The sequence below is a fragment of the Pyxicephalus adspersus genome, chromosome 1 (genome assembly GCF_032062135.1).
Source record: "Pyxicephalus adspersus chromosome 1, UCB_Pads_2.0, whole genome shotgun sequence".
NCBI classification, from domain to species: Eukaryota; Metazoa; Chordata; class Amphibia; order Anura; family Pyxicephalidae; genus Pyxicephalus; species Pyxicephalus adspersus.
The window spans coordinates 17,939,742-17,958,861 of record NC_092858.1 but is presented as its reverse complement, the minus strand read 5'-3'; the positions used below and the strand labels follow the sequence as shown (position 1 = coordinate 17,958,861).

Genomic DNA, 19,120 nt, shown 5'->3' with positions numbered 1-19,120 from the left:
GATGGAAGATGAGAATAGTCTTACCTGCTCTTTCACCATTAGCTGATGACTCTCAATCATTAATTCAAATTTATCCCATTTCCCCCTGAGATTACTAATGGTATCTAAGCCACTTCCAGCAACTGAGCGTAGTAATCTGTTTTTGTCTTCAGCTTCCTTAAATAAAGGGAGTATCTGCAAAGAAAACATTTCTAATATAAAGGAAAAAAAGCTCTCAAACTTAGGAAATCATTGTTAAATGTTGCCTTAACAAACTTATTTTTCTTTATGTGATAACCAAGAAAGGGACCCTGATTGCCTAGACTGGGGAAAACCCCCAATAGAAAGATAATGCCATCAACAGAACCATAATAAAAAATAAACAATGAATCAATCTACTTCACTACACTCGAGATAACTATCAGTAGCAGACTACACTTTTAAATACAATTAGTCATGACTGGGTTTGCCAAAAATATGTGAATTTAGTGTTACATTGCTACATTTGTGCACCATTTACACATGTAATTTTATTTAGCTTTAGTTTGTCGGTCTTCATCAGATCTTACTGGCAAAAGCAATCTCTTCCAACACTCATGTGCCTATTGTAGTTGGTTGACTGGGATTAGTGTAGGCACTTAAATCGGTCTATGGCTAAACAGGCTATAACACAACAAATTTTGTGTGTTCTGACAACTCATGCCCTGCATTACATTTTTACATAAGTTGGTGCTACAGTGCCTCTTTTGTGAGATCACACTGGCCAGGATACCCTGTTGCTGGTTTACCAGTTGTCCCTCCCTTTTGCCAAAAGAAGCAGGGTGATTAAAATGAAAGCTTTTAAATCCCAGCACAGATTACAGATAGCAAGATAAGAATTAGCACCTCAGGTTTCTTAAGTTTCAACTCCCCATGTTTCTTGTTGGCTTCTCCAATTTCTTCAATACTCTGGGGCCGACTGGACAGAATCTCCATACCATCAGACACGAAACTGTCAATCTCATGCAAATGTGCTAAAAGAGACAACCATAAAATGGTCAGTCACAGCTAAGGTTCCCTCCTAAACAAAACATTACCTACAGTTTCCAATGGTCAGTGGTTCAATACTATACCTGGAAATGGCTATTCATTTATTTTTAAGCTTGTGAAGATGTAGCAGTTGCCATCTAACACCATATGACCAAAACAAAACCTATTCAAATAATAAAATAAAGCTAGCTTGTAAAGACATGTTGGGGGAAGGCCTTTTCTGTACCAGAATGACTGTGCTCCTATGCACAAATCCAAATCTATAAAGACAAGGCCTAATGAGTTTGGTGTCAAAGAACTGGAATGCATTTCCAGTTTGCATAAACACACACAACAAGAAAAGCTTCTGTTGTTCTCACAAAGGTACGGCAATGCAATATTAATGCCAATGGTTGTGGAATTGTATGTCAAACAAACCCATTTAGGCATGATGGGCAGGGTGGCTATACAAAGTATCCTGAATAATTAAATTATTTTGCTGATCCAGTTTTAGCAATAATGGGAATCCAGTACTTGTATCTGAGCTCACCCCTTACACATTAAGCTCTCTATACAGAGGTTCTGTTGGCTCACAGAAGTATTTTTCATTCCAGACTCAAACCTGTTCAGCCATGATATGCTAAGGGAAAAGGGTGGCACTACATAGGTCCTTGTTGTCGCATTACAGGTGTAGGTTGTTTTTACCATTATACAGGTGATTGATGGCTACAGCAAAAAAACAACATAAATAGTATACCTGGCCTCCAGATTTTTTTTTATTAGTATCATTGTGTCACTTATACTACATACATTTGTAGTAGTAAATTATTTTTTGTAGCACTGTGCAACATCATCTAAACAATATATATCAGACAACAAGACAGATATTTGCTACCATCTTACTCTCCTACCTTGGATGGATCTCTTTAAAGATATTACCAAAGAATCAAACAACTTCTGAATGAAATCATCTATGATGGTCTTTACAGGATTACAGTTAATGGTCATGCAGTCAATCTTCATAGTGCTGGAAAATAAATGAAATATCAAATAATGATGGAGTTAAAGTCCACGAACTGTGCAAAATTAAATATACCTAGCAATGGTGAAGATTCAAATCTGAAAAGCAATTCATACAACAAACAGATTTCTAAAAAAAAAAATGTTATCCAAGGCTATCCAACAGCTCTCAGCAATTTTTCTTTTAACAAATTGCCTTCCATTTCTCCCTCTCTCCTGCTATTTTAGTGCAGCAATGACAGTGTTGTCAACCCACTACAGGAAACTGGGACCAGAACAAATTTATGGCAAGATCAACAGGTATTTGCAGTATTTTCAGGGGGACAAATCATGGAAAAATTAGGAGCCATGTTGGTTTTGTTAAATATTCTTGCTAACCACCTATTTTCAGCCTGTGTTGCCTAGGCATAGGATGACATTATGATGTATCTGGCAAAGTCCTGTAAATGTTGAGAATCATAAAGTGTTTTCAACTGAAATTTAGAATACTCAAAAGTTCCCAGCTTTTCACTGGCATGGCTCCACCCTCCCAATTTCACAAGGGGGAGACATATATGTATTAGGCAGACCTTGCATTTTAGTGCAAAGTCTGATTTACCTTGCATGCACCTGAAATTTCCGTGTAACATAAGTGACATTATTATGTAAATTGTAAAAAGAACTTATTACTGAATAGCATGTAATCGTTTAGAATCAGTTGGGAGTTTTCAGCTACATGCTGGGAAATTACTGAGCAGCCAGAAAGTTTCTCAGCAGCATAATGATTTTAGCATGTCAGTGCGTTGGCAATTCAAACTTACTTAGCGGAGCAGGAACAGAGTCAAGTCAGCACAAGTAGCCTGGGGTTTTACAGCTGAGGACTTAAAGCTGAGCAAGTAATGCAATATTTTAGATTCCCCCACCTTTTGTGTAACACAGCGTCAGTTTACTGTATAAATTGTTACGGCTTAGGAGTTACATTGTGCATTCAAATAATACATTTAAGTATATTCATGCAAAATTATAAGTTTATTTATGTGTAAGAAGATTCAGTCATTGATTTGTTCTAAGATTTTGGTTTATGTACTATGCTACATTTGCTTGCTAAATCTAAATCAAATTACAAGGTAAATTTCAAGTAAAAAAGGGATAGTTGCTGTTATTTTCACATTTTGAGAAAATATAGAGAAAAGCATTTTCGAGTTCAGGTACTGATGTTAAACAATAGGATTGTCTAACAATCAAAATTAAATTAATTCCAAAGGTGTTCAGTATGGTGCAGATCACATGCTATTCTAGACAAATTATTTTTTTATGGAGCTGGTTTTCCCCAAACTGTTGCAAACTCACAACTGTCCAAAATAGTCCCGTCACAGAAAACACAATTATAAACTTAATAATATTGAGGAGTGTCCAATACTTCCAGGTAGATAACAATACCAGTCATTTTTACAGGTAACCTACTTCCCACACATGATTTTGTGTGTTTATTTGTCTGAAGATTTGGGTATAATAGTGAAGAACACAAAACGGAACATTAGTTTATTTTTTTTTTTTAGACATCCATATGAAACATCACTATTATAAAAAAAAGTGAAGCACAAAAATGAAATACCTAGGTAGTCGTTCAGCTTCTTTTCCTCTGACTTTAAGGGCTTTAAAGTTTTTCTCCCAGTCGTGAACTTCACGTAAATGTTTTTCAATCAGGGCATCCACATCCACTTGACCAATTACTACCCATTCCTGTGAACAAATGTATAGTTAAAAGACAAATTGCAGTGGGAATCCTGTGCGGCCCACTTAGAGCTGAACTCCAGGGTTTCGATTCCTCCTCACACGGAGCTTTTCCACAGAAAGCTCTAAATAAAAAACCTAAATCCAGCTGTTTAAAATAGTCAAGTCACCATATCATTGTCTCTTCTTGTCTGGCATCAACAGTCTTCATTATATGACACTAAAAGAGTGATGTGTAGGATTTATACTTTGAGCCTAGGCCAGCACAACAGATTTCCAGAGGCATGTCTATATCGGCCTACATGTCTATATCGGAGTCTACATATTGTATGATACTTTTCCCACCTCTTAGATTGTAAGCTCCTCGGGACAGCGTCCTCTACTCCTCCTGTGTCACTGTCTGTCATTTGCAACCCCCATTTTATGTACAGCGCTGTATAATATGTTGGCGCTATATAAATCCTGTTTATTATTACCAATAATATTATGAATAATAATTTGACAGCCAAACCATGTAGGAGTGAACTTTTTTTGTTTATCATTAAGGCCAGAGACATTAGTGGATTAGATTACCATTGAAAATCATGTGACAGTTAAAGCATATTGGTAATATTGTATTTAAGTGCCAAACTGCCTTTTTGTCTAGACAATGGATTTACACTAATTATACAAATTTGGATAATTCATTTTGCCTCATTTGGCGTTTAGAATTCTATACAATGATTGTCTGATGTTGGAACAGGCATATACAAAAGTTGAGCATTTTGATGAAGCGTTAAGGACTAAGGTCTAAATATATTTGTTTGACTTATTCTTCATGATATATTATCTGTTCTAATTAGCTTTTATTAACAGGTTAGCACTCTGGCCTTTGCAGCGCTAGGAGTTAGGTTCAAATCTCAACCAGGAAGCTATCTGCATTGAGTTTGTAGGTTCCCCCCGTGTTTTTGTAGGTTTTCTCCCACATTCCAAAACATGCAATCGGGTTAATTGGCCTCCCCTAAAATTGTCTTTAGACTGTGGTAATGACATATGACTATGGTAGGGACAATAGATTGTGAGCCCCTTTGAGGGACAGTTAGTGACATGACCATGTCACAGTGGAACTTGTACAGTGCTGCATGATATATCGGCGCTATATAAATACTGTGCAATAATATTAATAATAACTTCTTCCTCCCATTTATTTTTAAAGTGATTTCTTTTAATTATTTTTAACTTTAAAGTTAGTTATTTTTCAGTGTTGAATAGGAGATTGTGCAATATTAAGGAAAAATGCCTTATTTCATTTGCTTATAAGTTTAGGTTTTACACTTGAGATATAATTTTAGTGGCATTTAAAGCAGTACTAGCAGGTTCATTTTTGCAGAAGGGTCAGGCTATGTCCCTTCTGCAAGAAATCTTACTTACCTGCCTGATTTTAGGAAAATAAACTTTTAGGAAAAAGTTGAGCTGTGCATTTGCAGTTCAGCGTATGACGCTAGGATGTGCCAGGGTATCCTAGCATCCCCTGTCGGTGTTTATGGGTACAAATTAATCTTTCAAGTTTTATTAGAAAAAAGATTTTTCTCCAGTTTCCCACTAATGATTTCCTGTTTTTTTTTTAACTGGTGTATAACCGCATAATTGAACAGTTTGCACAAAAAAATTATGGTTATGATCTGCACCTCCTGTCAGTATGTAGCACTCACCTCATAAATTCCTAGTGCTAAGGCTTTTATCCTGTGAATGGTTAGTGTTGCCATCAGTACAGAATGAATGGAGCAAGGGGAATCCATGCGCAGTAAAGGCAGGATGTGGTCTGGGCCTTTTTTTTTTTTTTTTTTTTTTTTTTTTTTTTTTTTTTTTTAGAAAGGCGTGGCCTTTACATGGCCCTTCACATGGGCAACGGTAAATATTTAGGTATGAGGCTTAAGCTGAGAGGGACCAAGAGGAACCAAAACAGGACAACACCATGAAAAGCAAAGTGGTCTTTTAATGTAAATTTGTTATTCTTCATGCTGTGGCTGTCCCTTCCTTGATATTATTTTCTGTCTGACAAGTTTAAAAAGGTCAATGGCCTCTTCTACAAAGGAAGAGCACCGATTACCATTTCCTCACATCAAAAGACACTGCAGCAGAGTGCAGCTCAGCCTTAAATACCAGACAAAGCCCTATTGAAATGCACAGCGCACCTTAAATCGATCCATGACGGCAGATAACCTTCGGAACAAATCCTCTGCTTTACTGAACACGGTGATGAGGCCATTAGCATTCCTATCAGGCATCGCAGTAAAGATTGGCTCTTCGCCGGGCTCGCTCAGGCCCCGGAACTGGTTCGGAATAGAAATGAACCTTTTCATATCTCGATAATATTTGGCACGGATTTCTTCATAGGGAGGTTTAAACTGTAATCTTCCCTGCCTGTAATAGATCAGCCATCAGTACATAAGCTTCTGTTTGTGCTATTTTGCATCTATTCCAGGATACAAAATGTTTCTTACTTAAAGGTCAGATCAATGGTAATTTCTGGGAGATTTTCGTTAAGTGCCTCCAGGCCCATTTGATACTGATGCTCGAGAGCCTTGTAAAGCTGATGATCCCAGTGTTGGCGCCAGGCCCTCATGTCACTTGACCGCATACCCTTAAGCCCAAAATAGCAAAATGAGGAAAAAACAATCAAAATCAGCGTCATGCTTGAGAAGAGCAAGACAATTTTACATACATAAACACAGCCAGAACAAAGAGGACAGACATTTGAATTAAACAGAGTCTGTCGATTTAATATAACAGAAAATTGCAAGACTTGCAGGCAAATAGTGGAATATAAACCTGCAGGAGTTTTAAGTAAATCCTGTATTGTAGAAATACTATTTGTTCTGACAGGCAAAACTCCAACATTTCCAGCTAGTGCCAATACCCTCAGGAGTGTCAATTTTTAGGGTCTCCCACAGAGCTCAGTGATTCCTCCTGCAAATCCCCACATTACTACTGTATCCTGTATAAACATGAAGGCTGCTAATAGGAACCACCAAACACCGCAGAGAGCAGGAAGACTGACAATCCCAACATGTTGGTTTTCCTGCAGGATTACAATTCTAAAAATAGAGCCCTTTCCTGTCCTGTCAGGCAATGTGAAAGGTAAGTATTGCAGGAAGTTGCTTGAAGTTTTTTATTATAATGAAAGGGACACATTAAATAGAAATCCTTGTAAAGTTTGTTTAATGATTTATGTTGCTTGAATTTCAACACAAAGAAGCATTTTTTATTACCTGATATTCAAGATTGGAGAAGATGCTGCGCATTTCTACAAGGCCATCTTTCCATCGCTGTTGTTGACGGAGTAAATCAACATTCATAAGTGCAACAACCTGTACAAAGAAATTCTTTAATTATCTTTATAAAAGTGTATGTGGTGCCCAAGTTACTTGCCATTGCCTCCAAATAAAGTTAAGTAAAACTCCTAGACAATTCTAAGCCACAATCTGCCTTAATTATCTCTTTTGCTAAAATCAATCGAAGTGGCAGTGGACAGACTTCATACCCTGACAGTCATTAGTGACAGTTTACCTTCTCACAAAAGTCAGTGTGCTTTTTCCTCAATTTTCTGTTCTCAGTAGACAGTTGCTCGGCTGCACTTTGGAGCTTCTCAATATAATTCTGGAGCTCTTTAGGATTGTCCCATGTTATGCGTGCCCTTTCATCCTTATCACCAGCTTTGGAATTCTTTCAGAAAACAGAGAATGTTAGTTAAATGTGTGCAAGCATTAATGATCTTGCTGGACATGTGGAGAGACTGCAGAACTTAAAATCCACAGTTTGTTGCATTTCATTTAAGCAAGACTCCGGTTGCAGAAACCCATTTCAAATATATACTTCAAAAGTGCCAAATATCTTAAATGACCCAGTTATAATTGTTTAAAATTAGTGGTGACATCATTATTATTAACTAGTGCTGACATCATTGTGCTTTTCATAGGCTGTGCATAGAGCAGACATGTGGCTGTCTAACCAGTATAGGTTGACTGCAGGGAACTACAGGAGGCCAGCAGATACAAAGATAGTCATCATGCATAAAGAGAAAGAGCAACAGTGACCAGTGATTATTACAGGACATTTCTGACAAGTTTCTGACAAGTTTCACAATGGACTACTGCACCAATCTAAAAGAAATATACAAAACACATCATGATTCAATTTAGAATACATTTTCGTCTTTTATTTAGACAATATTCACTTATCCTGGAGCTTTACTTAAACTATTCAGCTTTAAATTTCTTTAACTCTTGTAGAAATATTTTAGAACTTTTGGTGCTGCTTTGTAATTGGGAACTTTAGAAAAAAAATTAGCATGTCTATATCCAGTGTCTATGTATTATAGTATTACCTTTCCTTGCCTCCCTAGCAGTAACCCCGAGTGTGACTCAGGGTAGAAAAAAGTTGCTAAAAGCGGTAACCCCGAGGCACACTCAGGGTAGGTAATCCTATGTAAGTAATAGTAAATACAGCCTTACCTGATCCGCCGGCGTCCCGCGTCGTCCATCACCGCAATCTCTGTCCTCCTCTTCCTTCTTCCTCCGGCCGGCTTCTGCACTTGATGAGTCACCGGTGAGTTACCGGTGACGTTGGTGCGTGTGTACGTTGCCGGCGGGGCAGGAAATTCAAAATCCATTTGTATTGAATTCAATACAAAATAACTGTATTGAATGCAATACATCGGATTTATATGTGTAAAAGCAGTACAATGTTTTCAAGAACATTTATTTTACAGTATATATAATAGTATAATATGTATTTTTTTTTTTAATTTTTTAAAAATTATTTTTTTTTTTTTTTAAATATAAAGATTTTTAATTTAATTTATTATTTTGATATGATTTTGTGTTTCAATCTTTATTATACTCATACTATTATAATATACTGGAAAATAAATTTTCATGAAAAACAATGTACAGCTTTTAGACATAGAATGTGCGCAGTTGTACGGTTACAAGGATTATTTATATCGGGGTGGCCAAGACGTCGATCGCAATCCACTGGACGATCGCAAAGGCAACGCAAGTTGATCGCGAAGCCCTGCCTTACTCCTCCCTGCTGTTTACCAGTAGCCCTGCTGTACGTCTAAAGGGATGCTGGGGATGTCTTTCAGTGCATGAGAAGGCTCGTGTAACAGTGGGGAGGGAGGAAGAAAGGGCGGGAGGGCAGTCTGAAGTGAGCAGTGCTGGGCAGCCCAGTCAGTTCAGGCTCGGTACCAGGGTTCAATTACCGAGATACCTTTGTACAGATTAGTAGTTCTTTTTCTTGTGCAGCACGTCATTCTCCTATGACAGATGAACTGTAGCTTTCCTGTCACTATAGTCTTGTAGTGCAGTGTCTGTGCAATGTTTTGTCATTCAATGTTTCATTGGCTTCAGTCCCTTCTGTGTCATACTCGGTATATATAAAAATAAATATATGTTCAGCATTTTTATGTTTGGTAGATCATTTTGACTTGGTCATTTTAAAAGTAGGTCACAAGCTAAAAAAGTGTGGGCACTCCTGATTTATATTATAAGAGGCATTGTACATGTGGACTGAGATTATAATGCGTTCATGATGTGGATAACATGTGGGCACTCACAATCTCTCTCTCATCAATTAATATATGTATTTCCATAGCATAAATAATGGTAAGAGTATAGTAGTATCAAAACTCACCTTTATTATCTGCTCAAATGCCAGTGCAGACTTTAACATCATCGGCCTCTGACTTTGTATCATTTGCTGATCTATTGTGTTGTAGAAATGGGCAACCTAAAGACAACATAATTCATTATTGATATTTCATACACATCTTATACAAACAGCGTAAAGATAAAATATAACTGATATGACAATGGACATTGTAAAGAGCTGCGTAATATGTTGGCGCTATATAAATACAAATAAACAATAAATAAAATACATTATTCAGTCTCAGGGATCATTCACATTAATGGAAGTGCATGTATAGTTACAACCTTGAAAAGGTTCAACCACTGTCTACTCTATCCAAAATGAAAACAATTAAAAAACAATTAAACGTTTTAGTTGTAGATATACTGTAATATCTTAAAGTATGCGTGTCATTCATTGTAGTTCCAACAGGTGTTTGGTCCACAATGCGGCCACTACTTAAAAAATCCACATCCGTACAGCACAGCTCTGTGTATTGCACTATGTTGGCTTCAAGAGTCAGAAGCCTGTAAATAATTATTGCACTAAGAAAAATAACAGAAGATATGCCCAGTCCAGTCATAATTTTTTTCTCCAATCACATAACTTTTGCAGCACAAGCTCCACACTCCTGACCAGCATTTTATGAATAGTCCATAATATATGGACATGGCGTGTGTAGCTCCCCAGTGTATACATTTTTTAGTTTGTTTTAGTATATGCTGGAAGTCACCAAAAGATTTTCTTTTCTCTGCGGTAGGGTGAGAGTTGCCAGGTCTGCACATACTGCATCTGTTACAAGGTGGCCCCATGTTTTTGGAGGAATATTATAAAGAAGGACAAAATACATAGCTTTAAAAGGTTTTCTTTGCCCTTCCTTTGAACCTACTAGATTTAGTATTCTAAGAATGCAAGGTTTTTCTGTGCACAAGTCCTGAAAAATGTGCAAAGGATACATTTATATACAAATAAATGGCTCATGCACAGACTAAATTTGTTTAGATAGATTTCAATGTAACAATGCTGCAAACTATGGCAGATGAATTTTTTATCCCTAGCAGTCCAAAACACATACATGTTTGCTGGTTATAATTTAAAAGACCAATAAAAAATATACTCGGTTTAAAAACAAAAACCTGCAGGGTTTCACTTACATACCTGTTTAAGAATAATTGCTTGTTTATAAAACTTTTGGCCAGTTTTAGATGCTTGTTGGATCTTAGTTGGAATTACTAAGCCAAGTGCTGAAAGCTGACGAACTTCCCGCAACAGAGTTACCAGTCGGTCAGAATAGTGGATTTTTAAAGCTCCATTAGAGTGATCCAGTTCCATAACCAGATTGTTAGGCTGAATACTGCAGAAAAATAGTAAAGACATAACATGTCAGATGCTACAGCCATAGCCCTCTGGAAACAAAATAATTGCATATAAGTGCATATCAGAAATGTAATCAGTTCCTGGTCAATATGTTTAATCTGCTTGTATTTAGGCTTTTCTAGTTTGTGGACAGCTCAGCATCACACCTATTATATTGTGAGGCATCCCACTCCAAAACCATGAGCATTAATAGGCATGAGAATGAATATGGAGTTGCCCTGCTCTTTGCAGCTACAAAGGTTTATGAGTGTCTGAGATTGGGTGGGTTATGTTTATTCAGTCAAAAAAGCATTTGTGGGGTCAGCTACTGATACTGGATGATAGGACCAGGCTCACAATTAAAATTGCAATTCATCACAAAGGCCTTCGTTAGAGTTAAAACCATGGTTTTGTGCAGCCCACCCGAGTTCTCTGTACCACACATTAAACCATGTGTTTATGGAGGTGGCTTTGTATGCATGAGCACAGTTATGCTGAAACAGACATGGGATGTCTACAAACTGTTACCACAGGATTGGAAAAAGAATTGTCTTGAAATTGCTTCTTTTACTGTAACAGTACCCTTCACTAGCAACACACAATTTGAAGGGTATCCAAATACTTTTGGCCATTACGTGTGCATTATTCTTACTGACTGTAACACAGACACAAGAAACCCTGTGGAAAAGTTTGGTATATTGGGAAACATTTGTAGTCCTTGTTGATAAAGAACCCACTGGATGGTATGTAGAAATTGTAGACTGATAACTATTCTTTGTCTATACTTTAGGGTTCCCCTCACACATGAACTCTTTCTATTCTTCCTATCCATCTCTTTTTTCTAGACTGTTTGGTACTCATGGTATGACATGTTGATGACAATTTCCAAAGATAGTACTGTCAGTGCTGCAAGATGACAACTTCCCCCTCAGATCCATGAACTCATAAGCTCATAGTGTCACAAAATGGGATGCAAAATGGCAAAACCAGTGACTGGTTCAAGTATCTGGTGTGCAATAATATAGCCTGAGGTGAGAGCACTAAAAAGGGCCACGAGTTTAGGAAACTGATTGTCATTCACATCAGCTAGAAAAAAATGATAGGCTTTGTTGCAAATAATTCCAGGTTGCAGTCTTTGGTCACATAGGGGTAGACCAGTGATACAGTGTTGTACCAAAACACATAAGCTTGAAGTCAGAAACAAGTCAAAAGCAGGGCAGACAGAGAACAGTAGTAGTAGGGGAAAAAAAGTAGTAGCAGGGAACGCAAACAAGAAGGAACCACAAAGGATACTGGAACACAATGGGATATACCAGGAACACAAGGAATGCAGGATGAAGTAGCAGGACCTGTTACTAGTGTAGCAATACACTGCTAAAATGCTGAGCTTCCATGGCTCTAAGTGCAAGACTCAGTAGAGCTATTCCCAGATAACCCATGGCTCCAGGACTCTGGCTTAAAACTGGAAAAGACAGCAGCAGAAACCTATTCCTTAATCAGAGGCATGTTAGATGTTACACAGGTCTATGTATTATTTCAGGCTGCTGTGAACCTGTCACTTTCCCTCTAAATTGGGCAGCTTAGCACCATGGGACAATCATACATAATATATACAGTGCAATTAAATGGAAAAAGGCTTCCTGAAGGAATACTGACCAGATTCCCGATTTGGGGTCAGATAAACCCGACTGAATTTCTCTTGACCAATCACTAAACTGCTCTTGTTCATATTCCTTGAACTGTTCCAGGAGCTCTGCAGCTTTGTTATAGAAGGACTGAAATGCAGACAAGTCCGACAGAATGGCTTCCCCTATCTTCTTAGAATCTTCCACCTTATATGAAAAAAAAAAAAAGACTCGTATAGTAATGAGGAATAAATGACGTATAATAACTGTCCTGAATTTTTAAACTATTTTTAAGCTATTATTGAAATATTTTCCCAGAGTCACAAGGATAAAAATTTTTTTCCTAGCCTTCCTCTTTTCTACCTTTATCTGAAGTGTGGAATTGGTGATGTGATAGGACCTAACTAAAAAGTAGGTTTACCAGCTCCATGTAACCTCTGCTTCTAGTCCCCGAGAAAGAACTTGGCTAAAAACAGTAATTGTTGGTGAGAGCTGCCTTTCTTCCACATTCCATGCAAATGTAAAGCATTACATGCAAGCTGTAGTCCTGTAGTTACAGGCTGGCTTTTACTATGCTTCATATACATAACCATCAGTCTATTCTTAGGATAGACATCATTAATATGTTGCTTGCACCATTGCTCTCCTTTGTATACAAGAAATACCTTTGGCTGAAGATTTTGCAACATTCTATGGGACTGTCAGATGCTGATGTGTTCCAATGTACATTGTAGTTTCTTCTGCAAGCCCCTACATCAATACATTAAACAGCAGACACATTGGGCATGATTTATTAAAGTTCTCCAAGACTGGAGAAAATAGACTCCCATTGAAGAACCTGGGTGATCCAGCAAACCTGGAATGGATTTCTTAAAAATCATATTGCTGTTAGATGCTAAATGTTTTCAGTCCTGGGCCATATCCATCCTTGCTGGATAAATCAGACCCATTGGGGTTATCAGAAGGAACCACAGCATGCACCAGGAGGTCAGGCATCTAGAACACCCAAAAGAGTGCCAGGTGGTATAGAATCATCAGCCACTAGTATCATCTGAATTTAGGCATAGTTTAAATATAATTTTTTTAAGTGCAGATGTTAGGATCTCTTTAATATTCTTTCACCCTTTTAATGGCTAGTAGTCAACATTGCACATGGCTGTTATTGTGAAATACTTCCAAACAGTTAAATCTAATAAAAAAGTGAAAAATCAACTTTCTGGCCTAATACATATACCCAATGACAATACAGCAATGAAACTAACTGTGCACATGGTCATAGAGATAGCCACAAATATAAATTAAAACCACAAAATATGAGAAAAAACTAATATTTGGGTAAATTTAACAAGAAAATCATAAAGGTTAATTTAAAAAAAAATCTCCACCAATACTCTCCAATTATGAGCACAGAAAAATAATGTACTTTGCACAAACAAAAAAATGTATGTATGGGTTCCCCCAATATTTACCATCTGTGTTATGTGGAAAGACAGATGTGATTTAGAGAGTCACATCAATTCATTCTTCATTTCTGACTGAATTACTACATTTGCAGCATATTATCTTGTCAATAACCAAGACATTAACAAAGGCCAAAACCTTACCTTTAAATAAAGCTGGCGGACCCACACAATATTATTCACAACTTCTGGAAGGTTTTTGCCTGTGAGTGGACCAGAGGAGTCTCCAGGTGAACCATGACAACGTTTTTCAAAATCCGACTGAATGTCTGAAAAATGAAAAGCCAAGAGAGACTGTTGCAAATTATTCCTGAATATGTTGTGTGCTCTAATAATAATATTAATATTATTATTATTATTATTAATAATAATAATACTATTAATAAACATGATTTATATAGCGCCAACAGATTACGCAGCGCTGTACATTAAATAGGGGTTGCAAATGACAGACAGATACAGACAGTGACACAGGAGGAGGAGAGGACCCTGCCCCAAAGAGCTTACAATCTAGGAGGTGGGGAAGGTATCACACAATAGGAGGGGGATATGGAGTGGTGGGAAGTAGTGACGGTTTTAAAAGACAGAAGAAGACGGGTAGGCAAGTTTGAAAACAATGGGTTTTAGGGCCCTTTTAAATAAGCAGAAAGTAGGAGCAAGCCGAATAGGATGAGGAGACCATTCCATAGAGTCGGGGCAGCTCTAGAAAAGTCTTGCAGCCGTGCGTGTGATGAGGTTATGAGTGATGAAGTCAGTAGTAGGTCAATGGAGGAGCGAAGAGAGCTGCTAGGGGAGTATTTCTCTATCAGGTCAGAAAGGGAGGTGGGACAAGAGCTGTGGAGGGATTCTAAGGTGAAATGGAAGCCAATGAAGAGAACTACAAAGAAAGGCAGCAGAATTATTGTTTGTGTGTATTGAAGATAACATTAAGTGTATTTTCATCAAGCAAATATTTTGAGGAACTAACACACTTCTCACTTTAATTATTTTATTCAACATTTATTTGTTTGCTATTTTAATAAATCGCCATTTATAGATAGTGATTACAATGGGCCCAACTATCTAAAGCAGTTCACTTTATATAAAATAATTTCACACCACATGTCACACAATTTTGCTTAACTGCAGGTTTAAGCTTGCTGTAAAGTATTCAGTATACTTCCAGGTATATCAGGTGCTTGGTCCTGTTTGGATCTATGTGGTCCCTACTGCCAGCCCTAGTGCCCGGCAGTGACGTCTGGCCAGTGGAAGAAACTACTAAGCAAAACTGAGGGCACCAACATCTGAGAGTTAATTGCTCAACATTCTTCAACAAAGCTAAAACAACAGAACAGTTAAGTATTTACTGCAGATAGCTAATATCTTTTTTCAGCTTTAACATTTATTAAAGCAAGGTATCAAACAGGAAGTGCATTGTCTTCAGACATCACCCTGATCAGCTTGCATTGTGAGAAGCAGTAAATTACAATTATTGTGCTGCCCTGCTAAGCAGAGACGTGAGGATGCATAGGAAGTGATCATTAATAGTTAATCCTTCATACTCCTTGTAAGTGCACCGTCACTGCCCTTGTGCTCAATGAAGGATTGTCTTTTCCCTTACACCCAAATGACAAAAGCATTTAACCCTTGCAGGATGTGTGTTCTGGGTAGGGGGAGTCACTTCAAGAGGGTAAATGTTACTGAGTGGAGACTGAACATTTTTAGTTTAATTTCCCTTTACAAGAATATAGCTCAGAGGAGTTGCACAAGGCCCGATTTATGAAATAGTGAATGACTTTAGGCAAACATTTACTGGTAGTGAATTCAAATATAAAAAAAAAAAAAGGTTTTAGAAACCACAACTGGCCATTTTTCCTGCAAGCCCCTATAGCATGCTGCACCGACTGACTTCTGAATATTTTACACAACCAGAATTACTGACATGTAGCAATAAGAAAGTCACATGAAAAAGATCTGGAAAACGTCACAATTAAATCAAAACAGGAAAGAGGAAAACAGAGAAAAAGGAACTATAACATCATAATCTCTAATATCCCTAGGTCTTCCCAGAAAATGATCCCAGTTATTTATTTATTTTTGGCATCTAGATTTGCTTTAGTTCATCTAATGTTGTATTATAGTTACTAAAACAAATCTTCATGGATCATGACAATATGACGTTTCCAGCATCCATGGATTTTGGGAAATCTTGAAAAGTGGCCCCCCGTCCCCCCATGCGGGAGTCTGCTTTACTGTATTTTTTGTTGTGAGGCAATTATTGGGTGCTGTGCTGGAACAGCTATGCTAAACTTGAATGATGCATAAGGCTTTTTAAAATGTAAGACCCAGCAAATTGCTTGCAGTGACCATGTTTAGAAAAGAAAAAGGGGGGTTTTCCAGATCATTAGGTTACTGAAGAAAAGGGAGGATGAGCGCCCTACAGCTAGGTCTGCAAAAAAAAATAGAAACCATAGAATTTTGGCTAGAGATATACTTTAAAGTTTCCTTTAAAAGTGTACCTCCAATTTTATATCCAATAACCATTCAATACTAACAGCTCTTTGGTACCATCTAGTGGGCAGAATGCAAAAAATGTCACTATGATTGAAACAAATGTAAGCGCTTTTATATAAAAAGTACACGTGAACCCAGACACACTCGTTTACCTAGATAGGTCTAAATTCACTCTTTACACATATTATATTAATATAGAATTTATACTAGCAAATAAATATGTGATTCAACATATTTATGCAAGAGCATTTCAGGTTAGTTATTGGAGTGGACTGGGTGCGATCATACAATGTGCTTGCTTCAGTTAGGCCTTGTGACAAGCAGGTAAATATCAGAGCGCCTGTATGTCTGAATATACAATGGCTTACCTTTTATATAATCCAAGAGTCTTGCCAAAAGAGTTTCCCTCTCTGTAATAAGTCGTTTCTTGACATTGGGTCTCTTCACCATTTCTCTGTGTTTCTGAAAAGCTTGTAAAAGCTTAAAATAAGAAGAATTACAGAACAGTTAAAACTTCACACATAGAAAAGAGAATTTTACAGGAAAGTACTACAATAGAACCCCAGTCATCTGAAACTCAGTTATTCGGAAAATTCAGATAACCGGCACCCGACAGCTCTGCTTTCTTGATTGCTCCTGCATCCAAGAACACATACCCCAGCTCCGCTAGGGCTGCAGGAGCAATCAGCAGAGCAGAGCTCCACTGATTGCTCCTTGATTGGCTGATAAAAGGGAAATCCTGATGACAGCTCAAGCGTCATCAGGGTTTCCCTTTTCTCAGCCATTCAGCACTAGAGGTGATTGGGGACAAGTCTCCCCATTCAATGGCTGAGAAACCTCAGTTTTAGAGTAACCTCAGTTAGGTGGAAACTACACCTATCCGGAATCGGCCATTCCCCATGGGAGCTGGATAACCGAAGTTCTACTGTATTTGCAAACTCCACCTATTAAAGAGTGAGGGGATTGTAAATGGGACAAAAAATCATTTCTGGTCTGCACACTGCAACCAGCCTAGCAACATAGCAAAAGTTTATGAATATGATCTTCTATAGCATAAAAATAAATAAAATCTTCTTCGAGCAAATACATTTCTTGTTAAATTGGCCTATCTGAAAATAACTTGCAAGATTTTGTTAGCATGCTTACTAAGTAATCCTTTATAAGAATCTAAAATAAAATAGCCAGTGACACAGGTAGATAAGGTGAAAAGCAAAGTAGACCGTCTGTCAAGACCACAGTAAGGATCCCAGACAGTGGTGAAGATCTGGAAAAGGGTTGAACCCACAACCATTTTACTAAGACACAGAAAAGCATTGGATTCAAAATGCTCTTCAAAGAGGAAATGATTCTCTTTACATGTCACCATTCATAAATATATTTTCTGTCACACATACTAACCTGTTGTGGACTGTCATGAATCTCAGAAAAGTAGGATTTCAGTTTGGTGGCGATTATCTCCTCTGCTGGTTCAATTATTTTTTCATACTGTGAAACTGCAGCTCTCCATAGGGGCTAAAAGAACAATAAATTCCGCCATCAGAAGTTCATCATTACACAAACAGAAGATTATTTATCACCTTCATACTACCTCTGTGTAAGGGTTGTAGTGCACTGGGTTAAGTCCAGAGAATGGTTCAAACACTTTCCCATATCGCTGAGTCCGATCTTCCCCAGACGGCAGGAAATAGGCCAACTTTTCATAAACAATTCTTATAATGAACACCTACAAGAAGAAAAAGTTGTCCTTTATCAGCTATAAAACTTATAATAGATTTTGTTTACAGTCATACAAGCTGTACGTAAATAACTACAGTAAATGTAAACACAGTCTGTAAAAATATAGGCTTGAACATGGTAATAACATATCATAAGTATATGTGTTTCATCTGATGCAATCATTAAAATAAGACCTTGTGATGTGACCAATAAAGTCCTTATGCAGGCACTTAGTTACAGGGTGACAACTGTCCCTGTCTACCAGCTGTTCTCTTTCACCATGTCATATGTTCTCACAATGAAGCCTAGAAATGGCCATGGTAATGCATGTTGCATAGGCATGGTACAGTGTTGTCATTACCAGGAAACTTGTACTGAGAAATGCCAGGCAGCATTTGCTAGTGTGCAGTTCTGTGCTGATATACAACATAGGATGAAAAATAGGTCAATAGCATTTTTTATGATGCAGGGTGCTTTAACAAACTCAAAGCAGAAACAGAAACAAAATGCACCAAACTTGTATAAAAAAACTACTTTATTAGGACCACAGAAAAGTGTGTGGTAAACTCAGTGTCCATCTGTGGCTGCAGGTTGGATGCTAATCTGCGGAGGAGGAGACCGTTGACTTATGGCTACAGCTACCTATGACTACAGCTTATGGCTGTAGATGTCAGAAATGCCAGGTTCAGCACACACAAATCAGTAGTAATTTTTCCATTGAGAGTATAACTGTTTATTCTTTTTGTCCAATTAAAGAAATTGAACTGCATGAGGTTGGTGTAATTTGCCGCTGCCTTTGCTTCTAGTGTTGATGGCTGCTCCAAAGCCAATTGTTTGAAGGTGATAAAGCAGTGCATTTGATTTACACCTTACATTTAAGAAATTCAATTGGATCATTGTATACGGCAAGGTATAGGGTTCCTTTTTCCTTTTTTTTTTAGGTTGTCACTTCTTAGGACAGCCTCATATTGCAAACTAAATGTCATTCAGTTAGGGCTTAAATGTACGTTAAATTTATCATTCAAATATATTGTGTCATTCACAATACAATATATGCATTTCATTTTTAATATATCT

At 37.5% G+C, this 19,120-nt stretch overlaps 1 protein-coding gene across 1 annotated transcript in view; it reads right to left on the bottom strand.

Annotated features, from left to right (window-relative positions):
• Positions 1 to 19,120, bottom strand: part of DYNC2H1 (dynein cytoplasmic 2 heavy chain 1) — a 226,246-nt gene that overhangs the window by 194,407 nt on the left and 12,719 nt on the right. Inside the window, exons 7-21 of the mRNA XM_072398645.1 lie at positions 17,916 to 18,050; positions 17,726 to 17,839; positions 16,696 to 16,807; positions 13,979 to 14,103; positions 12,406 to 12,581; positions 10,552 to 10,747; positions 9,397 to 9,492; positions 7,270 to 7,425; positions 6,972 to 7,070; positions 6,204 to 6,343; positions 5,895 to 6,123; positions 3,602 to 3,729; positions 1,899 to 2,014; positions 865 to 992; positions 25 to 174 (exon numbers count right to left, since the gene is read on the bottom strand). Of these exons, the coding sequence (XP_072254746.1) occupies positions 25 to 174; positions 865 to 992; positions 1,899 to 2,014; positions 3,602 to 3,729; positions 5,895 to 6,123; positions 6,204 to 6,343; positions 6,972 to 7,070; positions 7,270 to 7,425; positions 9,397 to 9,492; positions 10,552 to 10,747; positions 12,406 to 12,581; positions 13,979 to 14,103; positions 16,696 to 16,807; positions 17,726 to 17,839; positions 17,916 to 18,050 (2,100 nt within the window). The remainder of the gene's footprint in view (positions 1 to 24; positions 175 to 864; positions 993 to 1,898; positions 2,015 to 3,601; positions 3,730 to 5,894; positions 6,124 to 6,203; positions 6,344 to 6,971; positions 7,071 to 7,269; positions 7,426 to 9,396; positions 9,493 to 10,551; positions 10,748 to 12,405; positions 12,582 to 13,978; positions 14,104 to 16,695; positions 16,808 to 17,725; positions 17,840 to 17,915; positions 18,051 to 19,120) is intronic.